Source organism: Taudactylus pleione, unplaced genomic scaffold (assembly GCF_031769625.1).
Source record: "Taudactylus pleione unplaced genomic scaffold, aTauple2 ptg000082l, whole genome shotgun sequence".
NCBI classification, from domain to species: Eukaryota; Metazoa; Chordata; class Amphibia; order Anura; family Myobatrachidae; genus Taudactylus; species Taudactylus pleione.
The window spans coordinates 294,843-311,097 of record NW_028284484.1 but is presented as its reverse complement, the minus strand read 5'-3'; the positions used below and the strand labels follow the sequence as shown (position 1 = coordinate 311,097).

Here is a 16,255-nt window from a genome sequence, read left to right as displayed (position 1 = left end):
CTCCAGACCTTTTACCTGCTTAATTGATAATGAAATAACGAGGGAATAGCCCGCATCTGTCCATGAAATAGCTTTTGAGTTGATAGTCACATTACTTTTGGCCCCTTAAAAAGTGGGAGGCACATATTGAAACTGTTGTAATTCCTACACCATTCACCCGATTTGGATGTAATTACCCTCAAATTAAATCTGAAAGTCTTCAGTTAAAGCTCATCTTGTTTGTTTCATTTCAAAACCATTGTGGTGGTGAATAGAGGCCAAAATCTGAAACTTCTGTCAATGTCCCAATATTTATGGACCTGACTATCATTCATAGGCATATGATATATACCAATTTATTTGAGAAAGCACTGCATGTTATTTCAGCACTGGAATTTTTATGTTGAATTATTTGTTGTTTTATTAAATTTTTAGTATTCATAATATTGTGTGCTATTTCAAACTTTGCGCTTCAATTTTTAACTCTATACCTCTATTACCTATTAAGGCCCGAAGAACTTGGCTTGCTGGGAAAAAGGTGATTGATTCATGTTCTCCGCTTTTGGGTAATTTAACCTTTACAGAACTTCGGGGGCTGAAGGGTTTCTCAGCTTGGCGGTCACATGGGGTGGTTACTATTGGTCAGTTGTATAAGGAAGGGGTTCTTCATTCATTTACTTATATATGTCCTCTACGTATGGCCATCTGGTCCATTTTTTTCAACTCCGACATGCTCTCTGTGTACAGTGGAGGGGGGGGGAACCTAGTTTTTCTAAGGCTCCAGCCTACTTCTCACTCTTCTCTTCAGGCAGTGTAGAGGGATTGACTAACCTTAGATCTCATCGGGATCACAATCTGGGTACTTTGTCTGATGAGGACGACTGGAAAGTTCTTAGTTTCTCCTCGGGATGCCACGGCTTATGCCAGGTTTCAACAGATACAATTATATATTTTGCACAGGGTCTACTGGAGTCCGCTTAAGCTTTTTGAGTTTAGGGGCTCTACTGTGGACTCCTGACCTAAGTGTACTGCTCCTTCTGCTACTTTCTGGCGTCTCCTTTGGTCCTGTCCTCGAGTCTCTCTGTTTTGGACTAATAGTTGATTGTGTATGGAACACGGGTGTCCATGTTCCTTTATTGAACCCACATATCTGTTTATTTGGTATGGATTTAGAAGAGTCCATTTCTATTCCTCTGCACTTATATAAATCAATAATCTTAACACTAATCCGGGAGTGTATTGCCCGCACGTGGACGGTCTCTGACCCTCCCACCTTTCCATCCAGGGTGGCTCAAGCAAATTTGATAAGGTCTGGTCCTTATGGCAGGACTTCTGTTATGCCCTTCCCGCAGTCAGGATATTGCACATGGGGAGGAAACATTTTAGCTATTTTCACCCCAGTAGGTGTTGAAGAATGTCACAGTGATCACGCTGAGTGAAAAAATTTGTGGGTCCCTGGGACCCCTTACTTTAAAAAAATGTGGGTCCTACTCCACGGTTTTAGGGTTCCATCACATATTAATGGGTGTGACGGCAGGCAGCAGTTGGGACAGTGCTGGGGGCAAGTAGCAGTTGGGGTGGAAGGGTTTAAGGGCAAACAGCAGTTGGGATAGATCTGGGGGTAAAGGTAGGAAGACGATAGATCTGGGAGTAGAGGGGAGTAAGGGCATTTATTTTTCAATCGGAGAAAGGGGTGTATTAGCAAGACAGCAGAGGGGTGACATTAGGTGTTAGAAACTCCCCTCCTCACAATGGTACACACTGGCCCCTCGCTCCTCACTGGGACTTCACTTGCAGCACACATACGGCTAATGAGTGCAGGGTGAGGAGAGGATATTAACGCTATCCTGTGCCACCTGCACCCACCCCAGCGGACCTCCCCTCTTTAGCCCACATACGCAGTAAATTGGCTCTGGCGTCTCAGTTCCAGCTGCCAATCTGCGCTACAATATGGGGCTGTAAGCAAACATCGGTGAGTTCGGGATAACTGCGAGTGTCACATATGCACACACTATTACATACACATACACTTAATTGATTAAACCTCAATTTCAGGAATTCTACGGCTTTAGTAATTCTCCACCAGTGAGATCTCAATTTTAATATGAAAAAGACCTTTGGGTGCTACTTTTGGAAGTTTACAGCACTAAATCTAACTCAAGAGAGGTCACATTGGGGAGAAGGACTCGAGGGCCATAGTGAGCTTGCCTTGCATGCAATGAGCTACTGTATAATAATCGTGGAGTGACAGCCTAGTGCACTGCACTCCCGCGCTGTGGCCCCTGTACAGGTGGAGTCATTCAGAGAACAGTCACTGTAGGGGTGGGGGGGTGCACTGCGAGTGTCTTTCTTGTAGCTGACACAGGCAGCAGGAGGTCTGGAGTATGTTACTATACCCTGTATCCCATGTCCGGGCACCATTATACTGAGGGCGGCATGCTGACAGGCGCGGATGCTGTCTGTAGACAGGAGTACTGTGCTACCACAACTGTCTCCCTCCTCTCCTCCTCCCCAGACAGCTGCGGTCAGGACAGGGAAGTACAAGCTGCGGCTGCCGCCTCCCTGGGTCTCACTCTTCTCCAGGCTACTCCTGCATAGAACCTCCATGCTGCTGTAGTGTATAGTGAGAGTCTAACGGCAAGCTGGGAATGGGGCGGGCGTCCTCTTTGGACAAGGAGACGCTGCCGCCCGCGCTAATTGGTTAGAGAGATGCTGGGGAAGTCACTGGCCGGCTGCTGCGGCGCGCTCATAGCGCATCCCTCGATACCCACACAATTTTTAAAAAGTGAGTCCCTCATTGCCTATAGCGCGTATTTTGTGAACACTGAGGTCAAAAAGAGAGAGAGGAAAAGAGAGATTTAAATATACCTCCAAGTTTCTTACCTTTAACACTGGGTTAAGATAGGAGTCCTTCCTGTGTCTGCAGATCTTGTTCAGCACCAAGAATGCTACAACTCTAACTGTTTCCTCCCCTGTGCTCCACAGAGAGATCGCTTGCTGCACAAAAAAGCCCACATTACCATTAACATCTGTTAGAGAGCGTGACCAGCATTAGGTATTAACAGGGCAAATATTTTCACTTGTGACATAAAAACAACTTTGATGGCAGATAACGACAGTACCAAGCTATGATCATCGGGTATATTGGAAAATGCAGTCAGACGACACCAAAGATTGGCTCGTGTGCGCTTTGCATTTCCATTCACACCAATGGAGCCAAGTATTCACTGATGACAAATTACATTTAACATAATCTCTTGTATGGACTCTTCTAGAAAATTATACACATTTTGACCAGATTCACAAAGAAAAAAAGAATGTGTTATCTTTTAAAATTTTATAACGATGCAAATAAGGAGATTTATATTCTCATCTGGTTAAGTCCTTTTCACCGAGATCCATAGGAGACACAGGGACAACACTGGAGTATAGGCTGTGCAGATGGACTAGGCACCAAACAGTTAAAGTCTTTGACTTTCCAGCCTCCTTCTCCCCTATACCCCGCCCCAGCCAGGCCAGTTAAGTTAGCAAGCCCAAGGCAGGAGCGAGAAGGGAGAAAAAAAACGTACACACCCACCGATCCAAACACACCAGAGATGGACAGGGGAACCAGAAACAGAACCCCCGCAAGCCAGGTGTGTCAGGGTGGGCTTCCTGTGTCCCCTATGGATCTCAAAGAAAAGGATTTAACCAGGTAAGAACATAAATCTCTTTCTCCTTCACTTCCATAGGAGACACAGGGACAACATTGGGGGCATCCCAAAACAATTCCCCTAAAGCAGGGAACACTCCTGAGCTGTACTGAGAACTCTCTCCGCTCAAGTGCCGCATGCGTGGAGGCAAAGGTGTCACAGAAAGTGTGCGGACAGAAGACCATGTAGCCTCCCTACACAGCTGTTCTGCAGAGGTACCCTTGCAAGCTGCTCAAGTACCAACCAACTTGGGGGAATGAGCAGTCACCACGGCCGGTGCAGGAAGGCCTGCTGCCGGGTATACGTGTTGGATGGGCAAACGGAGCCAGTGGGCCAAGGTATGCTACGTAGCCGGCCAGCCTCGTTTGTGAAAACCACGAAAAGGGAAAGCGGACTAACGGAGATTCCTAGTGCAGTAAACATATATCTGGAGGGCCCTCACCACATCCAAAGAGGCCTCACTGAGGGAAGAATCGGGAGACTGAAAAGCCGGGACCACAACCTCCTGGTTGATGTGAAACAACCTTCGGAAGGTAGCCTAACCATGTCCGAAAAAAGGCCCGGTCTGGGTGAACGACCAAAAACTGAGAGCGTCACGACAGTGCGGTCAAATCAAACACTCTCCGGGGTTGTAGAGATGGCCAGAAGGAACAGAGCTTTCCATGTGAGCCAGCGAAAGACCACTGACTCTAAAGGCTCGACGGGAGAAGATTGAAGAGCCCCAAGCACTCAAGACAAGTCCCAAGCAGCCACCAGAAAAACAAAGGGTGGCTGGACGTGGAGGACTCCGGCAGGCAACAATGCAATCTGTCTTGGAAAGAGTACCAAGAGAGCGGAAACCTGAACCTTCAGGGATGAGAGGTGAAGACCCAAATCCAGGCCCATCTGCAGGAAGGAGAGAGAACACGGGGAAGACTAAAAGACCTAGGGTCAAGGCCCATGGTCAAACATTAAGAGAAATAAACCTACCAAACACGGTGATAAATCCTAGCTGAAATAGGTCCGTGGGCACGAAGCATGGTACGAATGAAAGACCTAGAAAAACCCCTGGCCCTCAGGATGGATGTCTCAAGAGACGAGCCAGATCCTGAAGAAGCACGGGCGCTGAAACAGTAGAACCAGCCGCAGCGAAAAACGGAGAGGAGCATCTATGGAGGCACCTGCGTACCTAGCTCTCCGCGGACAATTCGGAGCCTCGAGGAGCCCAAAGCTGCCACAAAGATCACAGTGCCATTCTCCCGAGAAAATTTGCGGAGATCCCGCGGAATGAGCAAGATCAGAAGGAATATGCACATGAGACGAAGACCCACCGAACCATTAAGGGGTCCACCAGGTCCCTGTTGCGAGAACCATCTCTTGGGAGCTTGTGGTCATGTCGAGACACGAGCACGTCGATGTCCGGAAGGCCCCAGCGATTAAGGAGAAGCTAGAAGACATCTGGATGAAGAGACCACTCACCCAAGTGATTGTCCCGGCGGCTTAGGAAGTCTTAATTCTGGACCTCTGGAATGAAGACAGCAGTCATAGCCAGAAAAGGAGTCTTAGCTGAGAATGCAACTCACATCTTTCCAGGCACCACAACTGCAAGTGCGTCCCTGATGGTTGGTGAGGGCAACGACAGCTGTGTTATCGGACTGAGTCTGGACCAGACAATACCTGAGGAGCAGCTGCACTAGACAGAGTCCGAAAGACTGCTCGGAGCTTCAGAATGTTGATCAGAAGACGGCTCACCCTGAACCGTCCACTAACCCTGGGGAGACTGCTGGCAGGATACGCCCCCAGCCCCCCCACCTGCGCAGGACGTGCGCCGGTGGTGAGAAGGACCCAATCTTGAATCCAAAAGTGGTAGTCCTTGTCCAAGTAGGACACCTATAGCCACCACAAGAGGGGGAGCCAGACCTCCCAAGAGAGTATGAAATGGCTGCGACTTAATGTGGAGATAGGAACCGTTCCATCGGATCAGAACTTCAGTTTGAGATGCCTGGGAGTGACACTGAGCATTGTCCACCATGACGAGGATTTGCATGCAGGAGTGAAAGGACACTCGGCAGTGATGCAAGACTCCGCGCAACCAGTTTTGAATCCTGTCCGCCGGAAGGAAGACTTTCGAAACAGTGGATCCAGTAAGGCACCCAGGTGGAGCATCTGCTGAGATGGAGGAAAAGACTACTTTTTTCCCCATTGCTGTTTCACCCGAGAGTGAAACAGATCTATTGCCATATGAAGATGTTCCCTGCAGATATCTGGAGACTTGGCCAGAATAAGAGGATCATCAAATAAGGGAGAATTCTGACACCTTTGCAATGTAAAAGAGTTGCCATAAATGCCATGACTTTCGAGAAGACAAGAGGAGCCGTGGAAAGACCAAATGGCAAAAGCCCAAAACTGGTAATGAACCCCCAGGACTGCAACCAAAGGAAGCGCTGCTTGCTAAGCCAGACAGGAACATGTAAAAAAGCATCCTAAATGTCCAAGTAGACCATGAAATCCCCCCCCCCCAGTTCCAATGCCAGAAGGATAGAATGCAGAGGTTCCATGCGAAACCTGAGGGCCCATCAGAAATGGTTGAGAGCCTTCTGGTTGAGTATTGGATGAAAAGAGCCATACGGCTTTTGAACCAAGAAGTTGGCCTAGGAACCCATGCCTATCAGAGTCCGGGGTACTGAGACAACTACCCTGGAGGCCAGACGGGAGAAAATGCACTCCAGCAGGGCTTTTCCAGGAACCAATGGAGGGCCTGTGAAAAGAAACCGCTTGGAGGATGCTCCTGGAAGGGTAGAGCGTAGCTCTGAGAAACCACCCCGCGTACCAAGGAGTCCGACATGGTCGTCAGCCGGGTCTGGGAGAAAGAAAGAAGCCGTGCTCCCATGCTAGGGTCCCACAGGTGGAGGTCCGCCCCGGCAGGCTTGGTGGTGTGGCGTCTGGTAGCCCAGGTTATTTGTTGCTGGGCTTAGAGGCCTTGGTGGAAGAACCCTGGAACCTGAGGAAAACTGTCACTAGGCCTTTCCCTGCGAACAAAAGGAGCGACAATTTGACACTCATAACCCAAGGTCTGCCGTCAGAAGGCAGAAGCCCCCTTCTCGATTCGTCACCCCAGAATAATGAATAGGCCTCCAAATCCTTCTGAGAACCAGAACCGTGTACCAGGAACAAAACCACAGGGATATCCTAGTGACGGCGGAAGCTGCCACTTTTGAGTTAGGATACCAACATCAAGGGCCACCTCGTCCAGATAGGAGGCGTCCTCCTTAACATGTGCCACTAGGGACAATAATTGGTTCCTGGGAATACCAGAGGAGAGGACCTCTTCTAGGACGTCTGACCAACTGCCAATGGCCTCAGCTACCCAAGCGGAAGCCATAGATGGACGTGCGATAGCACACGCATGGGTATAGAACTACCTTTGGCAAGGTCGCCAACTTCCTATCAGTTGGATCCTACGGGTAGCTGAAGTAGGGATAGGGAGGGATGAGTTTTTTTTACCTAGGTGGACAATGTGTGTGTCAACCAGGGTAGCAGACTCCCATTTGTGACGCTGCTCGGCAGGGAGCAGTTAAAAGGCCACCACCATATGCTTTGAGACCTGAAAGCCTCCATCGGGAATGATCTAAGCCTCCTCTAAGAGGCCCTCCGTCAATACTGACTTAGCTGTGAATTCAACAAAAATCCACATTCGCCGCTTGAAAAACCGAAGCCCTGGATTTATGTGCCCCGTTCCTCGTCCTCAATTTGCAGGCCCAAGTTAACTGAAGAAAATTCCTCCTAGACAGAGGAGAAATAACAGACCCGATCTCCTCAAGGTCTGAGGAAACCACCGAGTCCGAGGCATAAGGAGGGCAGACCGGAGAGTAGTGCTTATCTGCCTGGATGGTCCGTGTTTGTCCCTAACCAAGCAGCTGCTGGAAGAAAGGGGACACCTGCGCCCAAACCTGAACTGACTGGAGATGGAACTAATCCCTAGGGGCTCCAAAGCGAGTGGCTGCAGATTAAACTGCAGAACCACAGTAGGGGAAGCGTGGGATGTTAAACGGTAAGCAGCTGTAACCTTACCTGCGACAGGGAGACCGCCAGGCCAGCTCCTGGTTGGAAGCTGTGACTGTGACTTCTCGCTGCGCATCCGTACAGTACAAGACACAGAGATCAGCCTGGACTGGTTCCTGCGGGGAGAGACCAACAGACGTGTGTAATATAAGAGTGTCACGCCTGAGGGTTGGTTTGGGCTGGAACAGGTGTGGGAGCCTGAAGAGGAGACTTGGGAGGTGTGAATAAACCTGGGTGGCTTGAGCCAGGACTTCCTCATGTATTGCTGTGAGAAGGTAGAGGAGCTGCAGGGGATGGTGGGTCCGAAGGCGAGAACAAGAATGGAGTGTCTTTATTAAACAGCAGGTTGGAATAAGAACTGGAGATAATACTGAATGAATTAACATAATTGGAATGGGACCGATGATACTGGATTGAGACAGTTGATAATGATTTGAAAAACTTAACTGATATGAGTCCGATGTTGGAAGCATCGAAAGAGACCGAAGGTTGGAGGTATCGGCTGGAACCGATGGTGACTGTAAGAACAAGTCTCAGTGGTAAAAACCAGACTGGTGTGCAAGATGGTATAGGAGACTAGTTTACCAGATATAGGAACTGGATATAACGGACTGAGGGCCTGAAACAGGGCGTTTTTTTTTCGTTTTTTTTCTGTCGTCGTTGTTTCGGCCTCCTGGCCGCTCGCATAGCTGTGGGTGACCACCCACAGCTTTTGCGAGTGGCCAGGTGATGGTCGCGACCATCGGGGCTTGCGACGATACCTTTGTGGTAGGGTCTCGTTCCCGCAATTCCCAGTGAGCTTCCGGCTCTAAATAGAGCCGGAAGCTCACCACTGACATCACTGGTGATGTCAGTGGTGCCTCCCACAAACAGCAGGCATTCCTTCGGGAACGCCTCCGTTTATGTAGCCACCCCCCCTTCCCGCCTCCAAAACTGGGCAAACTGTCAATCATAATCGACAGCGGCCCTGTTTTGGTGAGAGACCCGTAGCGACGGAGCGCCCGTTGCTGGCCGGGTCTCGTGCATGCGCACGCCGGCCCCGGCGTGCGCATGTGCAGTGGGGGACCATCGATTCAATTGCGAGCGATGTGCGTTCGCGAGCGAGTCTGAATCAGGCCCTGAGACCGTTCAGATACAGAGTACCTGGGAGCTCAGCACTGAGCTGTAACTTCAGCAAGAAGCGATGTTGTATTGGCAACAGAGGCAAGTCTGGAAATGGATTCTATTGGGGAGGATCCCCAGGGATTGGATGCGGCAATCAGCTGGTCTGGGAGCAGTGCTCAGAGTGGAGGAAGAGTGACAGAGTCCAACATGGCTGCGCCCATGCTGCTTTTTAGAAAGGAACTCTGGCGTACAGCCTGTGTGCCATCATGCTGAGAAGACACTGTGAACAAGAGGCTGCAGAGACCCTTCTGCATGCTCAGTAATAGGACAAGGAGGACGGGGAAGGAGCAGAACAGACAGACAGACAGACCGACCGACCTCAGCCCCAGCCGGGAGCGATGTGCAGCGTGAGCGGACCTCTGTGCTATCCTGGACAGGCACCGGAGTGGTAAGAAAGTGGTTTTAATATAGTCTGGAGCGAGACAAGGAGCTTCCACCTCCTTGGTCACCTCCACAGGTGTCTTGCTCTTGGAAGACATGGCAGAATCCAAGGTAATCAGAGAACCACCTCACCCTGTAATACAGGGGCTAGCCGCTTGTCAGAGACCCGCCGGCTGTCTCCAGCGCTAGTGGGTGAAGCCGCACCAACACGGCAGCCGCCTTACCAGATTCCCTGGCGTCCAGCTACAGCTGGGGTTCTCTGTGCCTGTGGAGGACTTGGCCGAGGTCGTTGACCCGGTCGCCAGCGCCTCGGCAACCGGTGCTGCCCTCTCTAAATAAAATTAAAATAAAAGCAAATAAAGACTTAGGCTGCAGAAGCGGCCCATTATAAAAGTGTGCACGGCTCCTGCCGACACCAAAAGCAGACTAGGCTGTCTGGGGTTGGGTATAGGGGACAAGGAGGCTGGGCTGCCTGGGAAGTCAAAGACTTTAACTGGTGCCCTGTCCTTCTGCACAGCCTAGTGTTGTCCCTATGTCCACCATGGAAGTGAAGAAAACAGATGATAACTTTATATTTTGAAAACATACCAAGAGCAGCTGAAGATAGGAAAATACCACATACAGCTTCCTGCATTCAACATATAGATACTTGACATAAGATCCCCCCCAGCCCGCCCCCCCCCCAAAAAAAACTGTCTGTGTTGGCATTTTTTCCTAATAATTGATAACATAAAAATGGTTCACAATGTCAAATATAGAAAAAAAGTGTCAGCGTACATGCAGCAGTATTCACTAAAGTGCATCCAGGCATTTGTGGTAGATCATATGAGATACTGCTACAAGTTAGATAAGTAAAACTTTAGCCCACTGGAATGTGGGTATAAGTCACTCACCTTTAGGAGCTGCCGGGTGTGTTTTGGAAAGCACAGGTAATAATGGACTGTAGTGTTCACATGCTGGAGAACCGCCGCACAGACTGTGGCTTCTGTGAGACAATTAAGGAGCTGGCGGGGAGAGAAATGTGTACAGTTATACCACAGAAGGCCTACATACAAATACAGATATCTATGCAGAAATACAGATATCTATGCAGAGAAGAATCTACAGGTCCGTCTAAGTCTGACACTTGTCAGGGGATCCTCAGCTGCAGGATCCCATGTAGCCACTACCAGTGCTACCCTTGCCCTGTTCATCTCTACTGTGTCTGATGGCAGCAGAAAGCGTAATGATCTCACTGCTGTGCGACTGCCGACACCGCAATGGATTTATTCTCAATCATTCTGCTTAGAGTAAAGGCAAGTAGTTCTGCCTGTTTACTAGTATTCAAATTATAGCACACAAGCCCCACCTTATATGACCAATACAATGAATATATACATTCTGATTATGCTATTTATTTTGTTATAGAGGACCAGGTGCACTTGTGGCTCAGTCTGTAAAAATAGGATTTTGGTACTTACCGTTAAATCCGTTTCTCCGATTCCACAGGGGACACTGGAGATTAAGACTCTGGAGTATAGACTGGAGGATGAGCGCAGCTGGCCCTTTAAATTCAGAAGTGAGTGACTCCTCCCCTCTATCCCCCAGAGCATCAGTTAGAGAAAACCGTGCCCGAGGAGACGGAAACAGAATCAGAAAATGGAAACTGAGAAGGAATCAACACAAGAAAGAAAAGCCAAAGCTACACAGAAACAAACATAAGCCCTGATTCAGAATCGCACGCTATTTGCGTGCGCTCACTCTGAATCAGGGCGTCCCTATTTTTTTTTTTTTGACCGGCCTCCAGGCCGCTCGCACAGCTGTGGGTGACCTGTGGTAGGGTCTTGCAAGCCCGAGTGGACTTCCTGCTCTAATAGAGCAGGAAATCCACTAGTGATGTCAGTAGGACCACCCTCAAACGGCAGGCGTTCCTTCGGGAACGCCTCCGTTTGTGCAGCCACCCCTCCTCCCCGCCTACAAAACGGGACAAGCTGTGAATCAACATAGTTGATTTCTTACTTGCTGCGCGTGCGCAATGGTCCACCATCGACCCGCTTGCGAGCGATATGCGCTCGCAAGCGGGTCTGAATCAGGCCCATAGTGCATACAACATTTGAACAACAGAACACCAAGACAGGTACGCAGCGCTGGGAGGGCGTCCAGTGTCCCCTGTGGAATCGGAGAAACGGATTTAATGGTAAGTACCAACATCCTATTTTTTCCTTCATCCACCAGGAGACACTGGAGATTAAGGGACAGGGGACGTCCCAAAGTTATCCCCCCGGGTGGGAGAGCCCTGAGGAACCTGCAAAACCCTGCGACCAAAGCCAAATTCAGAGGTCGTAAAGGTATCAAAACGATAGAACCTAACAAAAGTGTGTACAAAGGACCAAGTGGCAGCACGGCACAACAGAGTTTGAGCCCAAGAAGCACCCACCACATGAGTTGAATGTGCAGAAATAGAAACCGGCGGAGGCCGGGCGCTAGAAACATATGCCTGCCCGATGCTCAACCGGATCCATCTGGCCTACGTCTGCTTAGAAGCAGGCCAACCACGCTTAGCGGAATCATAAAGGACAAATAAGGAATCAGACTTCCTTAGTGCTGCTGTACGGCCACATAAATCCGAAGAGCCCGCAATACATCCAAGATGAGGGAAGACTTGAGATCCGCACGATCATCATGAAAGATGAGATAAGGAGGTCGACAAGAGAGCTCCCAACTCCAAAACTCACCTGGCCGAAGTCAAGGCCAAAAGGAGGGCCGTCTTCCAAGAGAGGAATTTAAGGTCTACATCCTCCAAAAGGCTCATACATAGAAGACTGTAGAAAAGTCAGAACCAGGTTGAGGTCCCAAGGAGTCGTAGGCGGGACAAAGGGAGGCGGTAATCGGAGAACACCCTGAAGAAAAGTCTGAATCTGAGGGAACAAAGCCAGGCGGCACTGAAAAAAAAATATTGACAACGCCAACACCTAAACCTTAAAAGAACCTAGCCGTAAACCAGAATACCGCCCCGCCGAAGGAAGAGGAGACGGGCAGATGGAAGGCAGTGGTGGGAAATCCCTGCTCTTCACACCAGGCCACATAAAAACGCCAGATGTGACGATGAGCTGATGTAACCGGCTGGCAAGCCTTGAGCAGGTGATTTTAACTGGTATGTGTCCTTGCATTGCAATACACACATCTATGGGCTCTATGATAGGTAAGACCTAGATAAATTAATTAGTGTGTTAGTATTAGAGATGTTAGGGACCCACCTGTATAAAGGTTCACCGTGACGTGGTAGGTGGGCAAACATCTTTGGCCAAACCTTACATTTAAAACCATGTTAATTATTGCAGTCTATTATAGAGATTTTGATCGTTTGTATTCTTAGTGCTTATAGTGTGCACCTGCTCCTCCGCCCCCCTCCTCCCCCCCCCCCCTCCCAATTTTTCACTCCTGGAATGAATACAGCCGAGATTGCCATGCTATGGAGCTCTGCCCGTCGAAGAATGCAACTCATCTCGCGCATGGCTGTGTGACCCTTTTTGACGGTTGATATACGCGACAGCTGTGGTGAACCGGCCGACCGCCGAGAATGGAGGCAGGCTCCAGAAGAGCCTTGAAGATCGCACGGAGTTCCAGCACATTTATTGGTAGTGTCGACTCGTGATGAGACCACCGACCCTGGAAGTGGTGTTCCAGAACAACCACTCCTCCAACCTCGGAGACTGGCATTCTTCATCAGAACTATCCAATCCCAGATGCCGAATCAGCGACCCTCCGTGAGATGGTCGAGCTGAAGCCACCACAAAAGTGCGAGCTTGAAGCGACAACGTGACCAGGCGATGCATATGAAGCTGTGATCCGGACCATTGGGCCATAAGATTGAACTGGAAAGGACGAGAGTGGAACCTGCCGAACGGCAGAGCCTCGAAAGCTGCCACCATCTTTCCAAGGAGACGGATGCACAGGTGAATCGAAACTCGTTCCAGCCCAAGGACCAGGGGAACCAGCTGGCGGATTGCCTGAGTCTTGTCTACAAGGAGGAAGACACGTTGACAAGCAGTATCCAGGATCATACCCAAAAACTGGAGACACTGGGATGGAACCAGATTGGATTTCCAGAAACTGACAACCCAGCTGTGTTGGATGAGAAACTGGTGTGTCAGAGCCACATGGTCTAAGAGAACCTGAGCTGACGAGGCCTTGACAAAGAGATCGTCCAGATACGGGACAATGGTAATTCCCAAGGAGCAGAGATGGGCGATCATCACAGAGAGTACCTTGGTAAAGATCCGGGATGCCGATGACAGTCCGAACTGCAGAGCCTGAAACTGAATATAAGTCTCCCTGACTGCAATCGAAGAAAGGCTTCATGTGGTGCCCATATGGGGATGTGGATATAAGTCTCCCTGACTGCAATCGAAGAAAGGCTTCATGTGGTGCCCATATGGGGATGTGGAGAAAAGTGTCCTTGATCTCAAGACACACCAGGAACGGAACTCCCCTTGTTTAAGACCCGCAATCATGGAGTGAAGAGACTGCACCTTGAAACGGTAAAACTCCAGGTAAAGATTTAGCAATTTCAGATTCAAAATGGGTTTGACCGAGCAGTCTGGCTTCGGGACAACAAAAAAGATTATTATAGAATCCAAGACCTCTCTGATGAGATGGGACTGGGATCAACACCTCGGAATCCACCAATTTGTGAATTGCCTGCAGAAGAACCCTTTGTTTCTGTTGGGAGACCTGTGGTAAAAAAAAACAACATGGGAGGGTAAATTGCAAACTCTATTTTGTAGCCCAGAGTTACCAGATTTGAATCCAAACTGAAGAACTGGTGTGAAACCAAGTATCCCAGAACCTCAAAAGAAACGCCCCCACCCTGGAATCTCCTAGGTGGGACTGAAGTCCGTTATGCAGCTGGTTTGTCTGCAGGTTTGGGTTCCTGACGGCGGCAGCAATTGGTTGACGTCCTTTTTCCTTCCTCCATGAGTTGCTGAGGAGGCTACACGAGAACGTCCTTGAAAAGGACTGGGGGGCCCGAAAGGAGCGAAGAGAAGGACCGGCCTGGGTGCAACGTGGAACAGGTGCAGTAGAGGGCAAGAAGGTAGACTTACTGCCTCTAGCCTGGGAAATCAATTTGTCCAATTCTAGCCCAAAAAGTATCTCCCCATTAAAACGAAGGCACTCTACTGCTCGTTTAGATTCAGCATCCACCTGCCAAGACCGAAGCCATAGTGCTCTGCGAGCAGCTATTGCTGAAGCAGAAATTCTAGATCCCACATGACCGATGTCATGGGAGGCAGCTCCTAGGTACATAGCAGATTCACGAATATGTTCCGTCAGGATGGATAAGTCGGACTGAGGCACTCCAGATTCCAGACCACTAACCAACTCCTCTGCCCATCTTTCCACAGCCTTGTTGACCCAAGAGCCAACTCCAGTGTCACTCACAACCTTCAGGATGCTGGAGAGGTCTGCAGCAGAGCAGGGGACAGAGAAGCAGAACAGAGCTGTGTGGCTACTGCAGGCCTGAATCGCACCTGTCAAAATGGCACCTATGAGAGGAGATGTGGGCTGGCTCAAACCTCCCCTTACCTGGAGAATGGCCAATAGGAGAGCACAATATATAAGGAAGCTCTGCTCTACAGCGCCTAAGCTCCGCCCCTCTCCTTCCCGCTGGCGCCTTTCAGCCACTGAATTGAAAATACTGTAAGACGGCAGCACTCACACAATGCTGTGCTCAAGCCGGGCACGTTGCTTGCTACAGCGCTGGGTAGCACAGCAGGGGGCGCAGATCATACTCACCGCTGTCGGCTTCAGATGCGCAGCGGCAAACGGCGTCATAGGCACAGCTTCTGTGATAAGCTGCGGCATGTCCCTCCCTGAGCAATGTCAGGGTGCCAGAGACCTGTACACCCACTCTCATATAGCGGTGGCGGGTCCCTCCTGAAGCCTCCTTGTAGATGCAGCCGTCTGTCAACCTGTCCTGAAATGCTTTGATGTTTTGTAAGTAAAATAAAATAAATATATATATGGGCTGAACTCAGCCCCAAGTGACCGATTCCCTCAGGCACATTTCTCAAACTGATGCTCTGGGGGATAGAGGGTAAGGAGTCACTCACACTTCTAAATTTAAAGTGCCAGCTCCACTCAGCTACCCGTCTATACCCCAGTGCCTTAATTTCCAGTGTCCCCTGGTGGATGAAGGAGAAAAATATTAAAGATAGCTAGAAACAGCAAACAGACATAAACGCCATTATAATGGATCTCTATTACAAATCACTTGGAGAAAAGGACGGCACATCGCATAATAGCAGTTTAGCCCAAATAAGGTCACCACTAAATACACACAATTATCTGAGTGGTGTATCTTTTCTATCAATCATCATCTAGAAGGAACAGCTAATTTGTGATAAGAGGATGGGACATAAAACTATCGTTACCACCTTATTATTAGAACTGAGGCAGGTTTTCAATGCAGTTTACTACCTTCAGACTTAATAGCATTCCATTATGCTGCAAACTACTTACTATTTGTATGATCACACAATACTTATTATCCATTGCTTAGAGTTAGTAACAGGATACCAAAAGGCGAGACCTAGGTGCCGTGTACGTCTCTTGTGGAGACACTCTGGACATCTAAATGCACAACTATTATAAAGCAATAAAAATTACTCCTTCAGTTTTTTTTTTTACTTTGATATAATGGACCACAACCCTTACTAGAGAGCATTAAAAAACATGATAATGTTCAATTAACAAAGTAACTAGCATGGTATGAATGAATGACTCACATCTAAATCGGTTTAGTATCTGCACAGTAATAGCTCTCGCAGATTTGGGGCTGACTGAAAATCAGCTGGGTCTATAAAATTGTATTGAACATCAGCAGCATGGTTACTTACTAGGGAACTGTGCTACTAACAGCTTTAACTGGGGGTTGTCAGCTTTAAAAGAAAACAAAAAAAAGAACTTAAAAAATTCAACTGAAAGGAGGACAATGTACATCAAGGGGTTCTCAACTC

The 16,255-nt window shown here is 49.0% G+C and overlaps 1 protein-coding gene across 1 annotated transcript in view; it reads right to left on the bottom strand.

Annotated features, from left to right (window-relative positions):
- Positions 1–16,255, bottom strand: part of NOC2L (NOC2 like nucleolar associated transcriptional repressor) — a 117,762-nt gene that overhangs the window by 81,139 nt on the left and 20,368 nt on the right. Inside the window, exons 8-9 of the mRNA XM_088468159.1 lie at positions 10,151–10,261; positions 2,863–2,976 (exon numbers count right to left, since the gene is read on the bottom strand). Coding sequence (XP_088324285.1) covers positions 2,863–2,976; positions 10,151–10,261 — 225 coding nt within the window. The remainder of the gene's footprint in view (positions 1–2,862; positions 2,977–10,150; positions 10,262–16,255) is intronic.